Source organism: Myotis yumanensis, unplaced genomic scaffold (genome assembly GCF_028538775.1).
Source record: "Myotis yumanensis isolate MYYU_CA2020_CCGP unplaced genomic scaffold, mMyoYum1.0.hap1 SCAF_13, whole genome shotgun sequence".
In the NCBI taxonomy this organism is placed as follows: Eukaryota; Metazoa; Chordata; class Mammalia; order Chiroptera; family Vespertilionidae; genus Myotis; species Myotis yumanensis.
In genome coordinates this window covers 24,572,768-24,597,015 of record NW_027223764.1, presented here as the reverse complement: position 1 = coordinate 24,597,015, position 24,248 = coordinate 24,572,768, and the positions used below count along the sequence as shown (strand labels likewise).

At 34.9% G+C, this 24,248-nt stretch overlaps 1 protein-coding gene across 1 annotated transcript in view; it reads left to right on the top strand.

Annotated features, from left to right (window-relative positions):
- Positions 1 to 24,248, top strand: part of BTAF1 (B-TFIID TATA-box binding protein associated factor 1) — a 107,499-nt gene that overhangs the window by 13,619 nt on the left and 69,632 nt on the right. Inside the window, exons 2-8 of the mRNA XM_070432712.1 lie at positions 2,492 to 2,615; positions 6,558 to 6,672; positions 9,270 to 9,416; positions 14,243 to 14,406; positions 16,475 to 16,611; positions 19,615 to 19,744; positions 20,015 to 20,083. Of these exons, the coding sequence (XP_070288813.1) occupies positions 2,492 to 2,615; positions 6,558 to 6,672; positions 9,270 to 9,416; positions 14,243 to 14,406; positions 16,475 to 16,611; positions 19,615 to 19,744; positions 20,015 to 20,083 (886 nt within the window). The remainder of the gene's footprint in view (positions 1 to 2,491; positions 2,616 to 6,557; positions 6,673 to 9,269; positions 9,417 to 14,242; positions 14,407 to 16,474; positions 16,612 to 19,614; positions 19,745 to 20,014; positions 20,084 to 24,248) is intronic.

Here is a 24,248-nt window from a genome sequence, read left to right as displayed (position 1 = left end):
TTTAAATATATTTTATTGATTTTTTACAGAGAGGAAGGGAGAGGGATAGAGAGCTAGAAACATCAATGAGAGAGAAACACCGATCAGCCGCCTCCTGCACACTCCCCACCAGGGATGTGCCCGCAACCAAGGTACATGCCCCTGACCGGAATCGAACCCGGGACCCTTGAGTCCGCAGGCCGATGCTCTATCCACTGAGCCAAACCGGCCTGGGCAATGATTCTCTTCATTGATGTTTCTATCTCTCCCCTTCTCCCTTCCTCTCTGAATTAAAAAATATATTTAAAAACAAAAACAATAAATGAATATTTGTCTTGATACTTACAGGAAGTAGTTTGTAGATGTTTAGATTTTCTTTTCATAAATTTTTCTTCAATGAGCATAGACATTCAAAAATTATATTGTCATGGCAATGTACAGATTACTTGTTGGTTCAGAGAGGGTTGTTATAAACTTTAACATTGTAACCATTTTTAAAGATGAAAATAAAGGGGATTCTGAGAGTTATGTATGGAATGTATGTGGGAAATCACTTTCTGGGGACGGGGTCTGAGGTCCAACTTAGAACTTTTTAAGAACACTGATTGTCAGAAAAAAAATTTTTTCCTTTTCTTTTGTTCCACTATCTCCCTGAGTCACTTCACCAAATCCTGTAGCAAAAACTGATAAATAAATGGGTAAAGACAAATATTTAAATAGCATTGAATGAATAAGATGGGACATGTCTGTATAAAGTAAGTTAATTTTTGCATGTCCTATAAAAATTTCTTTATAATCATTCAGTGTGCCATTCACTATATAGGAACAAAACTGTGATGTATTATTCTTTTTTCTTTACGTTACGGCTTAAATTGCCTCAAATGTTTGTCCTTCTTACACATCCTTAACTATAAAATTTTAACCTTGCCCCTTAGTGTTGTTCTGAAGCAGTTGAAAAGTTTTCAAAGTACCCTTAAACCTCTTGACTGAAAAAGACCTACTTTAGTTATATATTTCTTACCAGTTATAATGATTTTATACTTATTAGTGACTAGCTAGCTTGAAAAACTAGCAGAAAAGAAAGAAAAAGAAAAACCCTGCCCATTTCATTCCCCCCTCAGAGGTTTATCCTTATAAAAGATTTTCAGAACTTTGTTTTTTAACTTTTTAGCTCTATATAAAAGAAAAATAATCCCAGAAGTAAAATATGAGCCTCTCTACAGTTTATTATTATTTTTTATATCTAATATATTTAACTTTAAAAGAAATCTTTATTGTTGAAAGTATTACATATGCCCCCCTTTTTCCCCCATTGACCCCCCCCCTTCCCAGGCCCTCACCACTTCACTGTCTGTGTTCATGGGTTATGCATATATGCATACAAGGTCTTTGTTTGATTACCTCCCCCCACCTCCCCTTCCCCACCTTCCCTCTGAGATTCCACACTTTGTTCCATGCTTCCATGTCTCTGGATCCATTCTGAGGATATGTTTGTTTGATTTTTAAAGAGAGAAGAAGGTGGAAGGGGCGGGGCGCAGGGAAGGGAGAAACATCAATAGGTTGCCTCCTATGCACCCACAACCTAGGCATATGGCCTGACAGGGAATTGAACCCATCACCTTTTTTGGGGGGGTGTATAGGATGATGCTCCAACAATTGAGCCATCCGGCCAAGGTAAACTTGTCATCTTGTAACATTTCCTCACCAGTTCTTCCCATTTCTTGTAACGACATCTTCATTTTCTAAGATTCAGAGTCTCAGAACCTTTTTATTTCCTTAACATTTATTTCACTTAATTATTATACCATGTGTGATTTACTTCAGCATTTCTCTCAACCTCTTTTTAGTCTTGCCATGATTATAGTTCAGGTTTGCACTTTTAGCCTTAAGTTATCTAAAAGGTTCCTTCCATTTTATTTCATACTTCAAACTGTTGCCAGAGTAATCTTTCTAAAACATAGCTCCAGTCTCATCACTTTCTTAATTCAAGACCTTCATGGTTGAACTACACATTCAAAGATCTCCACATTAGAGCTCTATAACTACTTCTGTCTCCCACTGTTATCTTACAGTTAAGCTACTAGTCACTTCTCTAAGTAGTCTTCCTTTTCTTATTGCCTTGGTGGTATTATTTCTTCCAGGTGTCTCTCCCCCTTCCCTTTTACCACCTCATACCCACCAGTATTGAAATCTTATTTTCTACCATTATGGTCTTTCTCATACACCATTTCTTTTACAAAGCCTTTTCAGTATTACACAGTTGGGGAAATAGTATTTGTTTTCTCTGTCCCTACTCTTTAAAATACTTTGTATGTTTTTTCTGACATGTATCTTACTGTATTCTATATTCTACTTATTTGTATATTTGCTTTGCCATAGCAAGTTGCTTGAGAGTAGAGATTCCCCTGCAGCTTTAGCATAGGTCTTTGTCCACAGATGCTCAGTACATTTATTAACTCATACATATGAGAAAACACATTTCAGAATAACCATTGTATTTTTGGCATTTTAGGCTTGACCGTCTTTTTATCTTACTGGATACTGGCACTACTCCAGTTACAAGAAAAGCTGCTGCACAGCAACTTGGAGAAGTGGTAAAGCTTCATCCCCATGAACTACATAATCTCTTATCTAAAGTAAGAATGCTTTTTTTTTAAAAATTATAATACAGTTGTGAAAATTTGTCCATAGATAACAAAAGTAAAGACAGAAATTGTCTTATTTTATTTTAGTGACAGCTTGTGGTCTTCAAATTCCATTAAATATCTTAACATTTTTCAAATATTTTTAGATTTTTCTATTTATAATGTATTTTGTTTGTTGCAAGATTTAAAGTATTTTTGTTTTGTTTTTGCATCAAGTTTAATTGTTTAAGGGATGTGACAACATAAAATTTTTTACCTGTGGCACAAATTTGAATCTGACCCAATTTGGTAATGAACTAAGTTGTTAATCTAGTTTGTTGGTGGTCTAACTTGTTTTTAATGGCTAATAATTATATCACAGTTGGCAGTCTTAAAATGGACAAGTACTCATGGGCATGATTAAAATATATGAGAACCTAGCTGTGATTATATTCTTAGTAAGTGGAGGCTTTCTGCTTTGTTGGATCACTGTTTTCATAATGCTAGCCGAAGTTCTTTCCTCAAGCAATGACTGTACTTTCACTGAACTCTGGGCTTGTGGAAGTATGTCTATATGATAGTAAGCAGCAAATTCCATATGTTTAATTCTCTGGCATGCAGAGTAAAAACAAGAGTGCTTTGGGGAGAGGAAGAATAGGGAATAGGTTGAGGGAGGGGCAATATGATAAGCCCAGACATTCGAAACACCATGATGCCTCTCTTCCCACTGATCTTATCCCTTTTTTCATTTTCATTTGTTCCTCCCTGATTCTTATGAGTAGGAGTTATAAGCCCCTTGTTGATATATATAAATCTGTACTATGTGGTTCCTACCATAAGGGTTAACAGTGACTCAGTGACTCTTTCCAATGTATTCCCTGCTTAGATACTACCATTTCTAACCAAGATGTAGATGGAGAGACAGTGATTTGACATCTACAGGTCCCATGTTCTCACAATGGAGAAGGATGCATATTAGGCAATATTACACTCATGTGTAAGCATACCCACTTCCTCTCATCCCAAGGGAAGAGAGGACTGAATGAGCTGAAACTGGAAACAATGAACAAGACTAATCTATGCTGAACTGAGAAAAAGTTTCCAGCCTTCCAAGTGAGTTCTGGTCTTCATAACTGAGACCCCAGCATACTGGCTGTCATCAAATAATTCCAAAAGAGGCAAAGTTTGTTTTTAGCACCTTCTTACCTCCTACTCTCTCATCTCTCACTTCAGTGTTTTCTTGTTGCCTTTCAGTTTTGTTTTTAAAACAGCTTTATTGAAATAGAATTTACATATAATACAGTTCACCCATGTAGAGTATGCAGTTCAATGATGTTTAAAATTATATTCACAGATATGTGCAACCATCACCGAAATCTAATTTTAGAACATTTTTATCTCCCCCAAAAGAAGCCCCATTCCCATTAGCAGTCATTCTTTATCACTCCCTCTCTCATTCTCAGTCCTAGGCAACCACTGATTTATTTTCTGTCTATAGATTTGCATATTCTGAACATTTTATATAGTTGTGTGACATTTTGTGAGTGGTTTCTTGAACTTAAAATAATATTTTATATTTTCATGGTTCTTTCATATTGTAGCATGTCTCATTACCGCCTTCCTTTTTATTGCTGAATAATATTCCGTTGTATAGATATGGATATACCATATGGATATACCTTATTATCTATTCATCAGCTGATGGACATTTGGGTTGTTTCTACTTTTCGGCCTATGATGAAAATGCTGCTATGAAAAGCCATGTGCAGGTTTTTGTGTGGTTGCATGTTTTCCTTTCCCTTGGATATATGCCTGGAGTAAAATTGCTGGATCCTGAGGAACTGCCAGACTGTTTTCCAAACTGGCTCCACCGTTTTACATTCCCAACAACAGTGTATGAGAGATCTGATTTCTCAACATCCTTGCCAGAACTTATTAACTGACTTTGATTATATACATACTAGTGAGTGTAAAGTAATATCTCATTGTACTTTTTTTAAAAAAAATATATATTTTATTGATTTTTTACAGAGAGGAAGGGAGAGGGATAGAGAGTTAGAAACATCGATGAGAGAGAAACATCGATCAGCTGCCTCTTGCACACCTCCTACTGGGGATGTGCCCGCAACCAAGGTACATGCCCTTGGCCGGAATCGAACCTGGGACCTTTCAGTCCACAGGCTGATGCTCTATCCACTGAGCCAAACCAGCTAGGGCATCATTGTACTTTTAATGGGTTTTCTGATGACTAGTGATGTTGAACATCTTTTCATGTGTTTATTGGCTATTTGTTTATCTTTTATGGAGAACAGTCAGACCCTTTGCCTGTTTTTAAAATGAGATATTTGTTATTTTATTATTGAGTTGTTAAGACTTTTTTATATACTTTGTGTATAAGCCCCTTATCAGGTATTTGATATGTTCTTCCAGTCTGTTAGATATTTTTTCACTTACTTGATGGTGTCCTTGAAGCACGAAAGTTATTACTTTTGATGAAGTCCAATTTTTTTTTAAACATCACGTGCAAGAAAACAACAACACTTGTGCTTTTCGGGTCATATCTAAGTAACCCTTGCCTAACCCAGTGTCACAAAGATTTACCCCTATGTTTTAAGAATTTAATAGTTTTTAGCTCTTACTTTTAGATTTATGGCCCATTTGAGTTAATTTTTGTGTATGGTGTGAGGTAGGGTTCAAAATCATTATTTTGTTGCCCCAGCACCATTTGTTAATAAAAACTCTTTATCCATTGAATTGTCTTGGCACTCTTGTTGAAAATCAGTTGATCATAGACACATAGTATTGTTTCTGGGCTCTTAATTATTATTACTTTTAATTGATTTTAGAGAGAGGAAGGGAGAGAAAGAGAAACATCCGTTTGTTGTTCCACTTATTTATGCATTCATTGGTTGCTTCTTGTATGTGCCCTAACTGGAGATCAAACCTGCAACCTTGGCATATCAGGGACAATACTCTAACCTAGCAGTCACCAACCGGTGGTCCGCGGACCACTGGTAGTCTGTGAGGTCTGAAAGGTTGGCGACCACTGCTCTAACCAACTGAGCTTCTGGGCCAGGGCCTGGACTCTTAATTCTATTCCATTAATCTAGATAACTGTTCTTTCACCAGTATCACACTGTCTTGGTAATTGTTGCTTTATAGAAAGTTTTGAAATCAAGAAGTGTGAATCTATCAATTTTATTCTTTTCAAAATTGTTTGGTTATTCTGAATTCCTTGCATTTCCATTTAAATTTTAGGACCAATTTGTTCATTTCTATAAAAAGTCAACTGAGATTTTGAAGAATTTTGTTGAATCTAGATCAATTTAGGGAGTATTAACTATCTTAACAATATTGATGCTTTCAATCCATGATCATGAGGTATTTTTCTGTTTATTTAGATCTTATTTAATTTCTCTCAAAAATACTTTGAATTTTTGTGATTTTTCAGTATTCAAGTATTGTACTTCTTTTCTTAAATTTATTCTTAAGCATTTTATAATTTCTGATGTTATTTAAATGGAATTATTTTCTTAATTTTATTTTCAGGTTGTTTATTGAAAGTTTATAGGAACACTTTCCATTGATTTTTACATACTGATTTTATCTCTTGCAATCTTACTGACCTCATTCTTTCTGCTAGATTTTTATAACTTTTTGCATTAAATAAGACTTAATATACACTTTGCTTTTTAGCAGGTTAAAAGCTATATGTTATTTTTCAGATGTACTTAAGTCTTCATTTATTAAAAATTCTTTTTAAGGTGTAGTGATTCATGTGAATGATATAATCTTACAAAAGATTTTAATAATTTCAAGATGTTGTATATAAATTTGATGGCTGCTAAATTAAAATACATTAATAACATGTAAATTTGTATTTCTCTGTTCTGGCTACCTTGAAAAAACAACATTTTCTGGTATATAACTGTTTTTGTTTTATCATTTTTTAAGGTGCTAACATACTTAAGGAGTACAAATTGGGATACTCGGATAGCAGCAGGACAAGCTGTTGAAGCTATAGTGAAAAATGTACCTGAGTGGAATCCAGTGCCAAGAACCAAACAAGGTGCTTTTAAGTGGAAAACCTATTTGTAGTAAAACACCTAACTGTAGAATTAACTAAACTATACATTTTATACTTTAATAATTTTAAGTCTTAATTTTTATGCTTTTAGATGTAGCCTTATCAAAAAATGACATTGAATAAGGTGATTTTCATATGCTTTAAAAAAAGACTACTAAACAAATGTTTTCATATTTATTTTTTTAAATTATTAATTCTAGGCTGGCAGGTGTGGCTCAGTGGTTGAGCGTCAACCTCTGAACCAGGAGGTCATGATTCGATTCGTGGTCAGGGCACATACCCGGGTTGCAGGCTTGATCCCCAGCATGGGCATGCAGGAGGCAGCTGATCAATGATTCTCTCTCATCATTGATGTTTCTATCTCTCTCTCCCTTCCTCTCTGAAGTAAATAAGAATATTCTTAAGAAAATAAATTATTCTACAGTATGCTTGACTTACAGAGATTATTACTTCCCTGAAGGAATTTATGTCCTAAAAAATAAAATTAAATCAATACAAAGTAAATCTTTGAAGCAGTAGTCTATTTATTTTGCTGGTGGAAGAATAGTGTAATTATTTTCTAAATTTAATCACAATTATGTGTGGCTATTTGGATGGTTATGCCTAGTTTTTTGTTGTTTTAATTTTTATTTATTGATTTTAGAGAGAGAGAGGAAGGGGGAGAGAGAGAAAGAAACTTCGATTTGTTGTTCCATGTATTTATACATTTATTGGTTGATTTTTGTATGTGCCCTGACCGGGATGCTTAGTTTTTTAATGTGTCCTTTAGATGCCTTATAGTGGAAATTATTTTCTGACTTCCTGAAATAATAATTAAAAATGATTGTATGCTTTTAAAAATGTGTAAAGATGCAAATTTTAATTGAGTGAAAATTTAATATGATGCAAGTGGGTTTCATTTTCAAGTCACTTTGATAATATCACTTTTATTATAAGTTTCAGTTATCTAAAATTTTTGCTTTAATTTGCTGGCACATATTATTTTCAGTGATTATGTTAATTTGTCTTTTCTGTAATCAAATGAAATATATAACCAAAAGAAGTTATAACTTGTTTTTAGAAAAGAGCTTTTTCTTTTTCAGGTTATTATCCCTGATTATTTTGGTATATAGAGATGGTAGAACTCAATTCTTTTTTACAAAACTTGTTAGTTACACTGGCATTAATATTTATAGTAAGATTGCTTATCATCACTAGAAAACTTAAAATATGTGTAGCAGTTCTCTTTAAGTGAAGCAATTATGCTTTGTTTATGGATGAATTATATACAGATGCCAGCTCAACAAACCAATGGACAATTAACAATATATAAAATTTATAATGGCATACCTTTTTGGAAAGGATACAGAACATTTTGAAGTTATTTTTAGGCCTCAGATATAATTTTAGCAATTTAACAGTGGATTATAATTAGTTTCTTTTTTAAAAAAATTTAAATTCTTTATTGTTGAAAGTATTACATATGTCTCCTTTTTCCCCAAATGACCTCTCCACGGCTGCTCCTGCCCCATAGCACATGCCCTCACCCCCCTACTGTCTGTGTCCATTGGTTATGCTTATATGCATGCATACAAGTGCTTTGGTTGATCACTCCCTGCCCCCAACCTCCCCTGCCTTCCCTCTGAGGTTTGACTGTCTGTTCGATGCTTCTGTGTCTCTGGTAGCTTCATATTTTGAGAAGTGAGTGCTATTGAATTAGTAGTTGCTTTGTGTTCCAGATATTACTCAGTAATAGGGAGGAATAATGCTTACTAGTTTTAGTTATATGAATATGTTTATCTTTCAATTTAGCACTATAATAAACTCATTGTTACCTTGGTATTTTTAATTTAGCTTTTTTTTTAAAAAAATATTTTTATTGATTTCAGAGAGGAAGGGAGAGGGAAAGAGAGAGAGACATTAATGATGAGAGAATCATTGATTGGCTGCCTCCTGCATGCTCCATACTGGGGATCGAGCCCACAACCTGGGCATATGCCCTGACCGGTAATCAAACCGTGACCTTCTGGTTCATAGGTTGACCCTCAACCACTGAGCCACAATGGCTGGGCCACCTTGGTATTTTAAAAAAAATTTTTTTCCTTTATTGATTAAGATATTATAAATGTGCCCTTATCCCCCCATTGTCCCCTACCCCCCCCAACTCATGCCCTCACCCCTGGTGTCTGTATCCATTGGTTATACTTATATGCATGCATACAAATCCTTTGGTTGCTCTCTCCCCTACCTTGGTATTTATTTTTTTTTTAATTTAATAGTAAGTGGAGACAACATGATATTTATTATACATATTTCAACATAAAGGGGATGCATTTTTTCATATAACATTGTGCTTTTGTAGCAAAAAACAGCTATACATACGTCCACTAACATTCTGATAGTTTGTAGGAGGGGAGCCACCGACTAAATAGTGTGTTTATTCATAAATAAGAGCTGATCATAAGTAAATCCACAGTAGCTTTTCTACTTCCCCTTTTACTTTTCTTAAAATATTACCCATCCACCACAAGTAATGCTGTTTTCTTTCATTTTACATTTTGGCTATGTGATCAAATTAAATATTTTTAAACTTTATCTAGAACCTACTTCAGAAAGTGCTATGGAAGATTCATCTACTACAGATCGATTGAATTTTGACAGATTTGATATATGTAGATTGTTACAACATGGGGCGTCACTATTGGGATCTGCTGGTGCAGAATTTGAAGTACAAGATGAAAAATCAGGTATGTAGTAGTTCTACAGAAGAAAGTCTGAAACACGTGTGTTCAAACTAATTTATCACTTGATATGCTATGTACTAGTCATGCAGAATATAACATGTCATGAAATATAAATTAACTAAAGTTTGCAGGTAGGATTTGGAGGTGCTACGAGTGGGAAGATAACCAGAAGTACTTGGTCTAAAGCTACCATATGAATATTTTTCTTCCCTTAACTGAGTATGTACTATATGTACAGAGTGAGGCAAAAGTAGGTTTACAATTGTTCATATGGAAAAATAATACAATAGTTAATAAATATTACAATAATAAACTGTGTTTTGTGTACTCACAACTGTAAACCTACTTTTGTCCCACCCTCTATGCATTATTAATGGTACATACTAATATTCAGTAGCCATTTTATCTAGTATAGAAATTTTAAATTGTTACCCAAGAGCCTCAATTGAAATGATTTTAAAAGCCAGATTGTGGTAATATTCTCACAATTCTGGAAATCTGAGAGGCTATATGATAGTTTTTATTATGTTTTAAGTATTTAAACAATTGGATCTATTCTTTCTGGTGACCAAGCAAAAACTAAAAATGAAAAATAAATTGTGGCTAGGTAATTATGCCATTATCTTTAAACTTACAGAATCTATCTGGATATAAAATAAATGTTTTGGCCATTCAAGATTGATGCCTTGAGTGGAAAAAACCTTGATGTTTTTAATGGATTTGTAAGTAAATAAATTGTTTTTTTGGACTAAAACCAAAACAGAACTGTGTTTTGTTGCTAAATAAAGTAATCGTTAGTCAAAGTATATCTATCCAGCTAAGTTAATGAAATGCTCTTTAATTTGTACATATTAAAAAAATTTTAAGTACCCATTCCCTCTTCCTTATATGGTTTCTTTTGGAAATATAGTTTAATAATTTTTAGAGAAAATTAGGAAAATTTGCTCAAGTTCCAGAAAAGCAATAGTTTTTCTAATAAGGGAGGTAGAAACTTCAACTTGAAAAAATTCTCTAAACAGAAAGTATACTAATCTTACTAAGGTACCCATGAACATTATCAGAGATCTTTGTCCCTAATCCAGGAATAAAAGTACACTAAAAAAAAAATGTGTTTGGGTCTTACCCCAGAGATGATTCCGATTTAATAGATCTCTGGAGAGCTCTAGGAAATTGTATTTAAAAGAAAAAACTGCACTTGTGACTCTGATATGTAACCAGGATTGGAAACCCCGGAACTCAGTTTTAAATGCTGGTATGTCACAGCATGCTTATTTAAAACCCTAAAATTGGGTTTTCTTTAAATGTCTGTTCATCTTTGTTTGTCTGATGTATGTGATGAACACATCCATGATTAGTTTAGGTGCTGGTCTTAGTTTCCTTTGCAGTTATGTAGGTTATTTTTCCCAGTAACTTTCCTTGGAACAAGAGGACTAATTTGGGGCCTACTATTTTTCCTTCTGGATAGAGCAGCCTTAAAATTTTTAAAAAGTAGCTTTATTAAGTCATAATTCACATTTTATACAATTTACTCATTTTAAAACTATATATGTGAGTGGTTTTTGGTATATTCACAGATAGGTGCAGTCAATTTTAGAATATTTTCATTACCTCAGGAAGAAACTCCATATCCTTTAGCTAACACCGTTTTACCCCCTACTTTGTTTCCTTACCTTTCTAACCCTGAGTGACTTTTTGTCTCTATAGGTTTGTCTATTCTGGACATTTATTGTAAATTGAATCATAAATATATCGTCTTTGTGACTGGCTTCGTTTACTTAGCAGCATGTTTCCAAGGTTTATCCATATTGTAGCATATATCAGTATTTCTTTTTTGTTTGTTTGTTAATCCTCACCCAAATATACTAGTATTTTTCCATTGAATTTTTTTTTTTTTTTTTTAGAGAGAGTGGGACAGAACAAGGGATAGAGAGGGACAGAGTGGGGGAAGAAAGATAGGGAGAGAGAAACATCGATGTGAAAGAGACACATCTGATGGGTGCCTCCTACATGCACTCTGCTGGGGATCGAACCTGCAACCCAGCTATGTGCTCTTGACTGGGAATGGAACCCAAAATCCTTTGGTGCACAGGCGGATACTCTAACCACGAAGCAACATGAGCCAAGGCTGCTGCTTTTTTTAAAAAAATACGTTTTTATTGATTTCAGAGAGGAAGGGAGAGGGAGAAGAGAGAAACATCAGTGATGAGTGAGAATTGTTGATTGGCTGCCTCCTGCATGCCCATACTGGTGATCTATCCCACAACCTGGGCATGTGCTCTGACTGGGAATCAAACCGTGACCTCTTGGTTCATAGGTTGACGCTCAACCACTGAGCCATGCCAGCTGGGCTGGGGCTTTGTTTTAAAATAGTTTTTATTACTGTTATAGGATGTATTCATTTTTTAATTGTGGTAGATAACGTAAAATTTATCATCTTACCCATTTTTAACTGTACATACTGTTCAGTAATATTAAGTCCATTCATATTGTCATGCGGCCAGTCTCCAGAACTCTTTCATCTTAAAACACTGAAACTTTATACCCATTAAACAATTTCCATTACTCCCCCTTCCCCAGCCCCTGGCAACCACTATTCTATTTTTTGTCTTTATGAATTTGAATACTCTAGGTATTTCTTTTCTTTTTTTTAAAATATATTTTATTGATTTTTTACAGAGAGGAAGGGAGAGAGATAGAGAGTTAGAAACATCGATGAGAGAGAAACATCGATCAGCTGCCTCCTGCACATCTCCTACTAGGGATGTGCCCACAACCAAGGTACATGCCCTTGACCGGAATCGAACCTGGGACCTTTCAGTCCGCAGGCCGACGCTCTATCCACTGAGCCAAACCGGTTTCGGCATACTCTAGGTATTTCATGTAAGTGGAATCATACAGTATTTGTCCTTTTTAATAATTGTTTTATATTTTTCTATATATATATTTTTAGATATTTTTATTGATTTCAGAGAGGAAGAAAGAGGGAGAGAAACATCAATGATGAGAGAGAACATTGATCGGCTGCCTCCTGCACACCCCCACTGGGGATCAAGTCCATAATTCGGGCTTGAGCCCTTGAATGGAATCAAACCTGGGATCCTTCAGTCTGCAGGCCAGTGCTCTGTCCACTGAGCCAAACTGGCTAGGGTGTTTCTCCATGTTCTTGACAAAACTTGTTATTAACTGACTTTGATTAATATCCATACTAGGGAGTGAAGTGCTATCTTGTAGTTTTGATTTGCATTTTCCTGATGACTAATAATCATATTGGACACCTTTCATGTGTTTATTGACCATATGTATATTGTTGGAGAACTACCTATTCCGATCCTTTGCCCATGTTTTTATTTTACACTAGGGGCCCAGTGCACGAATTCATGCATCTTGAAAGGAACTGTGGGCTGCGAGGCTGCGGTAGGCACAGGGGCAGGTCTTGGCCCATCTCAGAATACATAAAAGCCTCACTTGGAATAAGCATGTATTTGTTGAGATCTTTTCTGTCAAATAAAACCTAGATTTTTGTTTTGTCTTAGCTTGGTTAGATCTTTCAGAGAATGTATAAGGTATAGTTATACTAAAATAAGATTATATTTTTCCATAGGAATAGATCTCATTTTATATATACTCGATAATTGACAATAGGGCAATGGGGAAGTCTCAATGAAAAATATTTTCTAATGGTTAGGTCAGGGGTGGGCAAACGTTTTGACTCAAGGGCCACAATGGGTTCTTAAACTGGACCGGAGGGCCGGAACAAAAGCATGGATGGAGTGTTTGTGTGAACTAATATAAAGTCAAAGTAAACATCATTACATAAAAGGGTACAGGTTTTTTTTTTTTTTAGTTTTATTCATTTCAAACGGGCTGGATCCGGCCCTCGGGCCGTAGTTTGCCCACGGCTGGGTTAGGTAATGGAATTTATGCCATTAAATTATCCACTATAAAAGACTGAGTATGGCTTGCTTATTGTCAGGAGGGGTGTTTTAATTTTATAAAATATATTTTTAGCCGAAACCGGTTTGGCTCAGTGGATAGAGCGTCAGCCTGCGGACTGAAAGGTCCCAGGTTCGATTCCGGTCAAGGGCATGTACCTGGGTTGCGGGCACATCCCAGTGGGAGATGTGCAGGAGGCAGCTGATCGATGTTTCTCTCTCATCGATGTTTCTAACTCTCTATCTCTCTCCCTTCCTCTCTGTAAAAAATCAATAAAATATATTAATAAATAAATAAATAAATAAAAATAAAATATATTTTTATTCAGAAAGAAAGGAAGAGGGAGAGAAAGATTGAAACATCAATGATGACAATCATTGATCAGATGCCTCCTGCATGCCCCCTACTGGGAACCAAGCCCACAACCCATGCATGTACCCTTGGCCGGAATCGAACCCAGGACTCTTCAGAACCCAGGCTGACACTCTGTCCACTGAGCCAAAGCAGCCAGGGCAGGAGGGGTGTTTTAATAGTTAAAAAATTTTTTTGTATTTTATTTTTTTTTAAGTTTTATTTGAGCTTCTCTTATATTTTTAAAAAATTTTAAATATATTTATTAATTTCAGAGAGGAAGGAAGAGGGAGAGAGATAGAAACATCAACAGTGAGAGAATCATTGATTGGCTGCCTCCTGCAAGCCCCCTACTGGGGACCAAGCCTGCAACTCAGGCATGTACCCTTGACCAGAATCGAACCTGGGATCCTTCAGTCCACAGGCTGATGATCTATCCACTGAGCCAAACCAGCTGGGCTTTTTTTGCGTGGGGGTGGTGATCTTCATGTATTAGAATACTTCTTAGCTGATTTAGAGGAAATGTATTTCTTTTCTGCTTAAAGGTGAAGTGGATCCTAAAGAGAGGATAGCACGCCAACGAAAACTATTACAGAAGAAACTTGGCCTTAATATGGGAGAAGCCATTGGAATGAGTACTGAAGAACTCTTTAATGATGAAGATTTAGATTATACCCCAACTTCAGCAACCTTTGTAAACAAACAACCTGTAGGTAAAACCTTTATTTGTTTGATTTTAAACAATAATACAAAGGGCTTGTTTCATTTTGCTATGCAACTGCAATTTTTAAAAAATACTGTCTTTAATTCTGTTCATTGCTAATGTCTTTATAAATTGGGTTTCTGGTGACAAGATTTTAAATAGAAAGAAGTTCAACCTACCTTGTAGAGACTGGACTGTTAGATAAGACCTGTGGTGGACCTTTTGAAGCCTCTTATATTGAGAACTCCTAGTTGCACCAGTTGCTCTTTCCTTTGTTCTTTAGCAAAGGGCGAAAAAAAGTAAATGTTTGAGAGAGTGGGATAGTAAGGGCTATCATAGTCAGATATGAATCTGAAATCTTTAGAGCTGTGATTCATTTTTTAATTTGAGAAAGTAACAAACATGATAAAAAGGATTTAAACATTTAAAAAGGATATACAATATGAAGTAAAAGAAGTTTCTTTCCAATAATTGATAGATAGCCATGTCCCCATGCTGCATAGGCAATCCTGTTGTAGTTATTTATGCATTCTTCTGAAATGTTCTGTGTGTAGACAAGTATGTGTGTCCTTTTAAGCCATGTTTACCTTTACTGACTTCATGTAACTGAAATATCAATATATATAGATTGATCACATTCTTTTGTAATAGCCTCAGGCTATTTTGTTAGTGGCTTTACCATACTTCTGTTCTGTATTGCCCCTTTTCTCTCTGTTCTTCCAATTTCCAATAGATGCCTATGCACTTGTTTTTTTTAATGCCCCAGACTCATTATAAGCTGTGGCTTTCTCCTCAGGAACATTAACATACAAGTGAAATACTACCTTTCAGGGAGGGGTTCAGTACCCTTTCTTCTTGCCCTTGCAATATTCTTTCAGGGTTCTGTGAGCCCTGTTAGGATTTCCTGCTTTACAATCATAAAACCACCTTCTCATTCCCTTGGCCTTGCCCTTTACTTGAGAATGGTCTATTTGCCTTTATAATAATTGTTCTCTTAACCATTAGAATTTGTTAACTTTATATTTTTAGGGTTAGGGGGTGTGTGATGATGAATTACCTTTGCAGACAAAGAACAATATTGCACATACTGGAAGGGAAAAGGAAAAGAGTATAAAGAGGCAGAAAATATAATGACAACCAATAAAGAGTGGAAAGAAATGAGGTAGAAAAAAGGGTAAATAAAAAAAATAGAATTTAAGGAAAACAAAAATGTAGTACTGTGATCACAGTGTGGTAATTGGGCATGGTGTAAGAAAATGAATGGGCAGGTATATTAGAGAAAATAGTCAGTATACAGAAGAGTTGGACATGGGATGGGTAACAACCAGTTTATGGTTTGAAAGATCCAAGTTTGGTTGTAATGGACATTTGGGAGGAGTACTGCTACAGTAGCTCATTATTGCTCCATTGCCTTATATGTGCACCAATGGTCCCTGGATCAAGACTGTAGAATGGGATCCATACCAGTGGCCTTAATTGGTTGTAGAATGGTAAATTTCATTAGAATCTTAATCAGTTAGTGGCAGAAAGGATCTTTAGGCTTGGGCTGAAAGCATTTCTAACTTCACAGTCTTTATAATGTCTCCCATGAATGGAGAAGAGATTCAAAAAACAGTAGGCAGTGAGTGCTTTAGAAGAAGAGTGCTTATTGGGGTAAGTTGACTATAGGATGCTGGACCAATCACTTCTGGCTATAATTTTTAAAATATTTTTAGCAGATGATAATTATCAGTTTCTTGCATTGACATTTTTTATTCTTATAATTTTTGATTGGTATTATGGTTATTTTGAAATCTCATGTCTTTTTTATGGGTTAGGATCATACATTTGTGTCACATCCATGACATAAGAAAAATTAAGAAACATGAGCATCTGTTAGGATTTGGAAGAACAGGGAAAAAGGAAGAAGAGAGTGAAATTATGGAACAGCCATACAGTGGAATAGCATGAAGCTCTCAAAAAAGAATGTGATCAATTTGTATATAGTGAAATTTATAGACATACTCCTCTTTTGAGGCTGAGACTATGGATATTTGACTTCTTTAGTTCAAACTCTGTTCTTTTATTCTTTTAGACTCTCCAGGCAGCTGAACTTATTGACTCAGAATTTCGAGCAGGAATGAGCAATAGACAAAAGAATAAAGCTAAAAGAATGGCCAAGTTATTTGCAAAACAGAGATCCAGGGATGCAGTGGAAACCAATGAGAAGAGGTAGAAATCTTTTTCTGCTATTCATTTAAAATAGTACTGCTATATAGCTTAAATCTGTGTCTGCTTGATCTCTAAAACATTTTGCTGACATTGACTCTAGCTGTGGAGTACCATTTGGATTGTCTTGCTCAACTGTCAGAGAGTATTTACTATTATAGGGACTAGGACAACTTCCCAGAAAAATCTGCATGCAGATGTTTTCCTTACTAATTATGAACTCTGAACGAGGGCTGAAGGTCTTCCAAGGGGAGCACATTTCAAGCAGAGGCAACAGTATAAATCCCTTAATCATGGAGTATCCAAGAAATAAAAAGAAGGGCCGTATAGCCAGGATGAGTGGATGGAAATGAGAGTAGTAAAGAGTGAAGTCAGAAAGATGATGATGTAAGGCAGTGATCGGCAAACTCATTAGTCAGCAGAGCCAAATATCAACAGTACAATGATTGAAATTTCTTTTGAGAGCCAAATTTTTTAAACTTAAACTATATAGGTAGGTACATTGTTATTAACTTACTTAGGGTACTCCTAAGGCTTAGGAAGAGACACACTCAAGGGGCCAAAGAGCCGCATGTGGCTCGCGAGCCACAGTTTGCTGACCACGGGTGTAAGGGCTACAAGTTAAGAAGAGTGCATTAGTAAAATGAGAACTATTATAGTATTACATTGCCTGTTTCTTAGGCTGGAGGCTAAACCAAATAACAGGTAATAATTACGTCTTGTTTACCTAACTTGTTGTAGGAAAGAACTCTATGGTTGAACTCATGATCCTCACGTTTTTGTTTTTCTTTTTTCTCTCATGTTCTTAATGAGTCAGTAAAAGTGGTATCTGTGCATGGGTTGGAGCAGCATTTCTCAAAGGGTGGTTTAAAACAACCCCCTTCAGAAGCACTTGAGGGACTTGTTAAAATGCAGGATCTTGGGCCCCCTTCAGCTCTATTATATCAGAATTTTTAGTGGTATTCAAGAAGTGCTTGAGTAAATGATGAATTAAACACAAGAGCCTATAAAAATAAATGTTTGTTGCAGATGGCAACCTTTTTACATTTTCCCCATCTATATAAAGCTAAAAAATAAGTGTTTACAGTGTTCATTTAACCCCTAGAGTGCCGGGAGCACGATCGCGCACCTCCTGTCTTTCGCCAAAAGTGCCGGGAGCGCTATTGCACTCCTCCTGCAGTGTCACTATTAGATGCTAGTAGTTCACTCTTTATGTGGGGAAAAAAAATTTAAAAACCTTAACTCAAAATGCCTTGGCAATTTTAGCATAGTTCCTAGGATATTGGTTGGCACTCAAAGGGTTAAAAGCTAGGCACAGTAAAGGACAAATAATAAACATCTAGTTGGTATAAATTTTTATATGGGATTATTTTATTTTTTAAGTATAGAATCTTTATTGCTTGTAGTTAACAAGATTTTTTAAGTTAACAGTTCATTAGGATTGTATGGTAACTAGTAATTGTTTCGACTGGCTTTTATTTATATAAGCACTTTTACCCAAATATTTGAATATTGGAAATATTAGATCTTATTTTTCAGATTTGTGATTCATTCATTCCACGAATATTGACTGAATATCTTCTATGTGCCAGATACTGTACTAGGCACTCAACATACAGTAGTGAATAAAATAGATAAAAGATTTCTGTTTTTTGGAGCTTACATTCTAGAGCAGGGGTCTGGCCTTGCCATGGCAACCACAGGTGGGACTCGAAATTCAATAAATCTAGGAACTTTTTTCATAGCAACATAAATATATATTAAGTGAATTATGTCATAACTATCTGAATGGCCCTTGGCCAAAAAAAAAAAAGGTTCCCCACCCTTGTGCTAGAGGGAAAGATGTGAAATAAGATAAATGAATAAATCACATGTTAATAAGGATTAAGAAGGAAAAAAGTGAAATGTTTTGGGGTAGAGAGTTTAAAATGTAAATAGACCGATCAAGGAGGGATTCACAGGGTTGACTTTTCGGGATCTGAAAGAATCCTTACTTCTTTCCACATAGAGGAATAGCAAGGGCAAATGCCTGGAAGTAGAAATGTGCCCAGCTAATTCAAGGACTGTAAGGTGACCAGTGTGGCTAGATTGGAGAGAATTAGAGTAAAAACAATAAGGAGTGAGATCAGAAAGGCTCAGATTTTATTCATCACCTTATAGAAAATATAGTTGGCCAAACAAATTACACTATTAAGATGGGGGCAATATTTACAGAAAATGATGCTGTATATACCTTGATAGTGCTAATTTGTTCCTTTCCATTAATTCAGAATAGTTTTACTTGTCTTCTCCTTTGTAATATTTTGTTAGGAAGCCAGCCTCAATATTTATGGTCCTTTAGTCATAAAATAACATTCCTCATATTTTTTGGAAACATTTTTGTTGATCAGTTGTCTTATCTCTATGTTTTTCAAGAACTAATAAAATTATAGTGTGTCACTCAATATATTTTCTCCTGAGTACAGAAGCCTAAAAAAGTTATGCTTGGCCAGATTTAGGTTGTTAGACCAAGGGAGTTTGAGAGGAGCTGGTTCTAGAAAGGCAAAAAACAAAGACTTGTTAAATTTGAAAGTAAGAATTAATTGGCTATTTTATATTCATCAATAAGGATATATTTTTGCTCAAATTTTAAGTAGTTAATTTAAAAATTTTTTAAAATTTATTTCAGAGAGGAAGGGAGAGGGGAGAGAGATAGAAACTTCAATGATGACAGAGAATCACTGATTGGCTGCCTTCTGCTTGCCCCCCATTGGGGATCGAACCCGCAACCCGGGCATGTGCCCTGACTGGGAATCAAACTGTGACCTTCTAGTTCATAGGTCGATGCTCAACCACTGAGCCATACTGACTCAGTGGTTAAGTGGTTAATTTTTGTTATTTGATATATGAAATTATAAATAAATCATAAGAATATGACAAAACATTTGTTCAAATGATGGGTTTTCTTACATTTATTGTGGTTCACAGTATCCTTATTCACGTTTCAAACTGATTTTTTTTTTTTAGCAATGATAGCACTGATGGAGAACCAGAAGAAAAGAAACGAAAAATATCAAATGTTGTTATTAATCAGTCTGCAAATGATTCCAAAGTCTTGATTGATAATGTTCCAGACAGTTCTTCCTTAATTGAAGAGGTACTATTGAAATGCCCTAAAGTGTCCTTTGAAATTGTTTATAATTTTTTCATACTAATGTGTCAGTAGATAGTATTTAATAATATGTAAAATGAAATAAATTATATTAAAAATCTTATTTCTTTACTTCATTAGTAGCAATTTTAATTATTTAAACATGTTAAGACCTGACTATTATTATTATACTGCTACATAAATACACTTTATTAAATTATTAGCATAAAATAGACCTTTTGAATTAGTAGTAATATTGTGTGTTTTTTTATTTAGACAAATGAATGGCCTCTGGAAAGCTTTTGTGAAGAACTTTGCAATGACCTTTTTAATCCCTCCTGGGAGGTATGATCTCTTTCTTTTTTTTTTTTTTTAACCTATTTTATTTATTTTTTTAGGTATTACTTTTTAAATTGAATTTATTGGGGTGACATTGGTTAATAAAATTATATAGGTTTCAGGTATACAGTTCTATAATACATCATCGTATATTGTATTGTGTATTCATCACCCCAAGTCAAGTGTTTATTTAGGTTCTTTGCCCATTTTATATTGGATTAGTTTTTTTTCTTTTTGGTGTTGAGTTTTTTTAAGTTCTTTATAAATTTTACCCTCTTACCATACTGTTGTCTGTGTCTCAGAGTTGTTGTTTGCTTAATCCCTTCAACTTGTCCTGGCCAGTTTGGCTCAGTGGGTAGAGCATTGGCCTGCGGAATGAAGGGTCTTAGGTTTGATTCCAGTCAAGGGCACGTACCTCAGTTGCAGGCTCGATCCCGCCCCGGTTGGGGTTTGTGCTGGAGGCAATCTATTGATACGTTTCTCTGACATCGATGTTTCTGTGTTGCTCCCCCTTCCTTTCACTCTCTAAAATAATCAATGGAAAAAATATCCTCGGGTGAGTATTAACAAACAAATTAAAAAAAAAATAATCCCTTCAACTTTTCCACCCAGCCCCGCAAACCACCTCTTCTCTGACAGTCGTCAGTCTATTCTCTGTATCTGAGCCTTTTTCTATTTTATTTATTAGTTTATTTTATTCATTAGATTCTGCATATATGTAAGTGAAATCATATGGTACTTGTCTTTCTCTGACTAGCTTATTTCACTTAGCATAATATTCTCCAGTTCCATCCATACTGTTGTAAAAGGTAAGATTTTCTTCTTTTTTTATGGCTGAGTAGTATTCCATTGTGTATCACAGGTTTTTTATTCACTCATCTGCTAATGGGCACTTGGGCTGCTTCCAAATCTTGGCTATTGTAAAACAACACTGTGGTGAACATAGAGATGCATATAGTCTTTCTAATTAGTGATTTGGGTTTCTTGGAATATAGTCCCAGAAGTGGAATTACTGGGTCATAAGGCAGTCCCATTTTTAATTATTTGAGTTACCGCCATACTGCTTTCACAGTGGCTGCACCAGTCTGCATTTCTATCAGCAGTGCACGAGAATTCCCTTTTCTTCACATCCTAGCCAGCATTTGTTTGTTGATTTATTGATGATAGCCATTCTAACAGGTGTTAGGTGATATCTCATTATGGTTTTAATTTGCATTTCTCTGATGATTAGTGATGTTGAGCATCTTTTCATATGTCTATTCACCATGTGTATGTCCTCTTTGGAGAAGTGTTTATTTAGGTTCTTTGCCCATTTTATATTGGATTAGTTTTTTTTGGTGTTGAGTTTTTTTTAAGTTATTTATAAATTTTAGATATTAACCCCTTACCAGATTTATCATTGGCAAATATGTTCTCCCATTCAGTGGGTTGTCTTTTTGTTTTGTTGATGTTTTCCTTTGCTGTGCAAAAACTTTTTAAGTTTTATGTAATCCCATTTGTGTTTTTTGTTTGTTTCCCTTACCCAAGGCAATATATCAAGAAACATATTGCTACATGAAACATCTGAGATTTTACCGCCCATATTTCCTTCTAGGATTTTTATGGTTTTGAGCCTAACATTTAAGTCTCTAATCCATTTTTAGTTTATTCTTGTGTATGGTGTAAAAAGGTGGTATCGTTTCTTTCTTTCTTTCTTTCTTTCTTTCTTTCTTTCTTTCTTTTTTTTTTTTTGCACATTATCTGTCCAATTTTCCCAACACCATTTACTGAATAGACTACCTTTACCCCACTGTATGTTCTTGCCTCCTTTGTCAAATATTAATTAACCATAAAGGTTTGGGTTTATTTCTGGGCTCTCTATTCTGTTCCATTGATCTATATGTCTGTTTTTATGCCAGTACCATACTTTTTTTTTTCCATACTGTTTGGTTTTTAATCTTTATTGTTCTAAGTATTACATATGCCCCCACTTTTTCCCCCCTTCACCACCTCCAGCCCGCCCTCTTGCCCCAGTCGGCTATTGTCTGTGTCCATGGGTTATGAATATATGCATGTAAGTTCTTTGGTTGATCACCTCCCATCCACCCATACCATACTGTTTTGATTACTATGGCCTTGTAGTATAGTTTGATATCAGGTAGCATGATTCCTCCAACTTTGTTCTTTCTCAAGATTGCTGTGGTTATTTGGGCTCTTTTGTGATTCCATGTAAACTTTTGTAATATTTTTCTAGTTCTATAAAATATGCCACTGGTATCTTGATAGGAATTGCTTTGAATCTATAGATTGCTTTGGTTAGTATGGACATTTTAATGATGTTAATTCTTGCTATCCATGGACGTGGTACATGCTTCTATATATATATATATGGCTTTAATTTCTTTCTTTAATGTCTGATAATTTTCCGAATACATGTCTTTTACATCCTTGGTAAAATTTATTCCTAGGTATTTTTAAAAATTTTTATGCAGTTGTAAATGGGATTGTTTTCTTAGTTTCCCTTTCTGGTAGTTCATTATTTGTGTATAAAAATGCAACTGATTTCTATAGATTTATTTTATATCCTCTACTTGACAGTTCCAGTAGTTTTTGGTGGAATCCTTAGGTTCTCTCTATATAATATCATGTCACCTGCAAATACTAACCATTTTACTTCTTCCTTTCCAATTTGTATGCTTGTTATTTCTTGTCTGAATGCTGTGGCTAGGACTTCCAGTACTAACTATTGAATAAGAGTGATGAAAACAGACATACCTTCCTTGTTCCCAATCTTAAGGAAAATGCTTATAGTTTTTGCCCATTGAGTATGATGTTGCTGTGGGTTTGTCATATATGGCTTTTATTATGTTGAGGTATGCTTCCTCTGTTCCCATTTTGCTGAGAGTTTTTATCATAAATGGGTGCTGGCTTTTATCAAATGCTTTCTCTGCATCTATTGATATGATCATATGATTTTTTGTCCTTCAGTTTGTTTATGTGGTATATATATCACATTTATTGATGTGTGGATATTGTACCAACTTTGCATCTCTGGAATAAATTCCATTTGATCATGGTGCATGAACTTTTTAATGTATTGCTGGACCTGGTCTGCTAATATTTTGTTAAAGATTTTAGCATCTATGTTCATTAGGGTAATTGGCCTATAATTTTTTTTCTTTGTAGTGTCTATACCTAGTTTTTGAAAATATTGGCTTTGTAAGATGAGCTTGGGAGTCTTCCCTCCTCTTGAACTTTTTGGAATAGTTTGAGAAGGATAGGTGTTAGTTCTCCTTTGAGTATTTGGTAAAATTCACCTGTGAAGCCATCCAGTCTAGGACTTTTGTTTGTTGGGAATTTTTTTTTTTATTACTGCTTCTATTTCATTAGTTGTAATCTGTTTATTTAGATTTTGTGATTCTTCCTGATTCAGTTTTGGAAGAATGTATGTTTCTAGAAATTTATCCATTTCTTCTAGATTGTCCAATTGTATTTCTTTTGTGTCAGTCATTACTTCTCTTTTCTTCCTATTTTGTTTATCTGTGTCCTCTCTTATTCTTGATTTATTCTGGTTAAAGGTTTGTCAGTCTTGTTTGTCTTTAAGAAAAACCCACAAAAAACACACCCAGCTCTTGGTTTCATTGCTCTTTTGTACTTTTTTAGATTATTTTATTTACTTCTGCTCTGATCTTTATTCCTTCCTTCTACGTACTTTGGGCTTTGTTGTTATTTTTCTAGTTCCTTTAAATTTAAAGTTAGATTATTTATTTGAGTTTCTTCTTATTTCCTGAGGTAGGCCTGTAATGCTATGAATTTCTGTTTTAGGACTGCTTTCACTGTGTCCCGTAGATTTTGGGTTGTTGTGTTCTCATTTTCATTTATTTTAAGGTATCTTTTGATTTTTTCCTTGTTCTCATTGTTTAGTAACCTGTTATTTAGCCTCCGTGTCTTTGTCTGTTTTTCATTTTTTTTCTTGTGATTGATTTCTAGTTTTATACCATTACGGTCAGAAGATGCTTGATACGATTTCACTCATCTTAAATTTACTGAGACTTGTTTTGTGTCCTAAGTTGTGGTCTGTCCTAGAAAATGTTCCATGTGCATTTAAAAAGAATGTATATTCTGTTGTTTGGGGGTGAAATGCTTTGAAGATATCAATTAAATCCATCTGATTTAGTGTGTCATTTAAGGC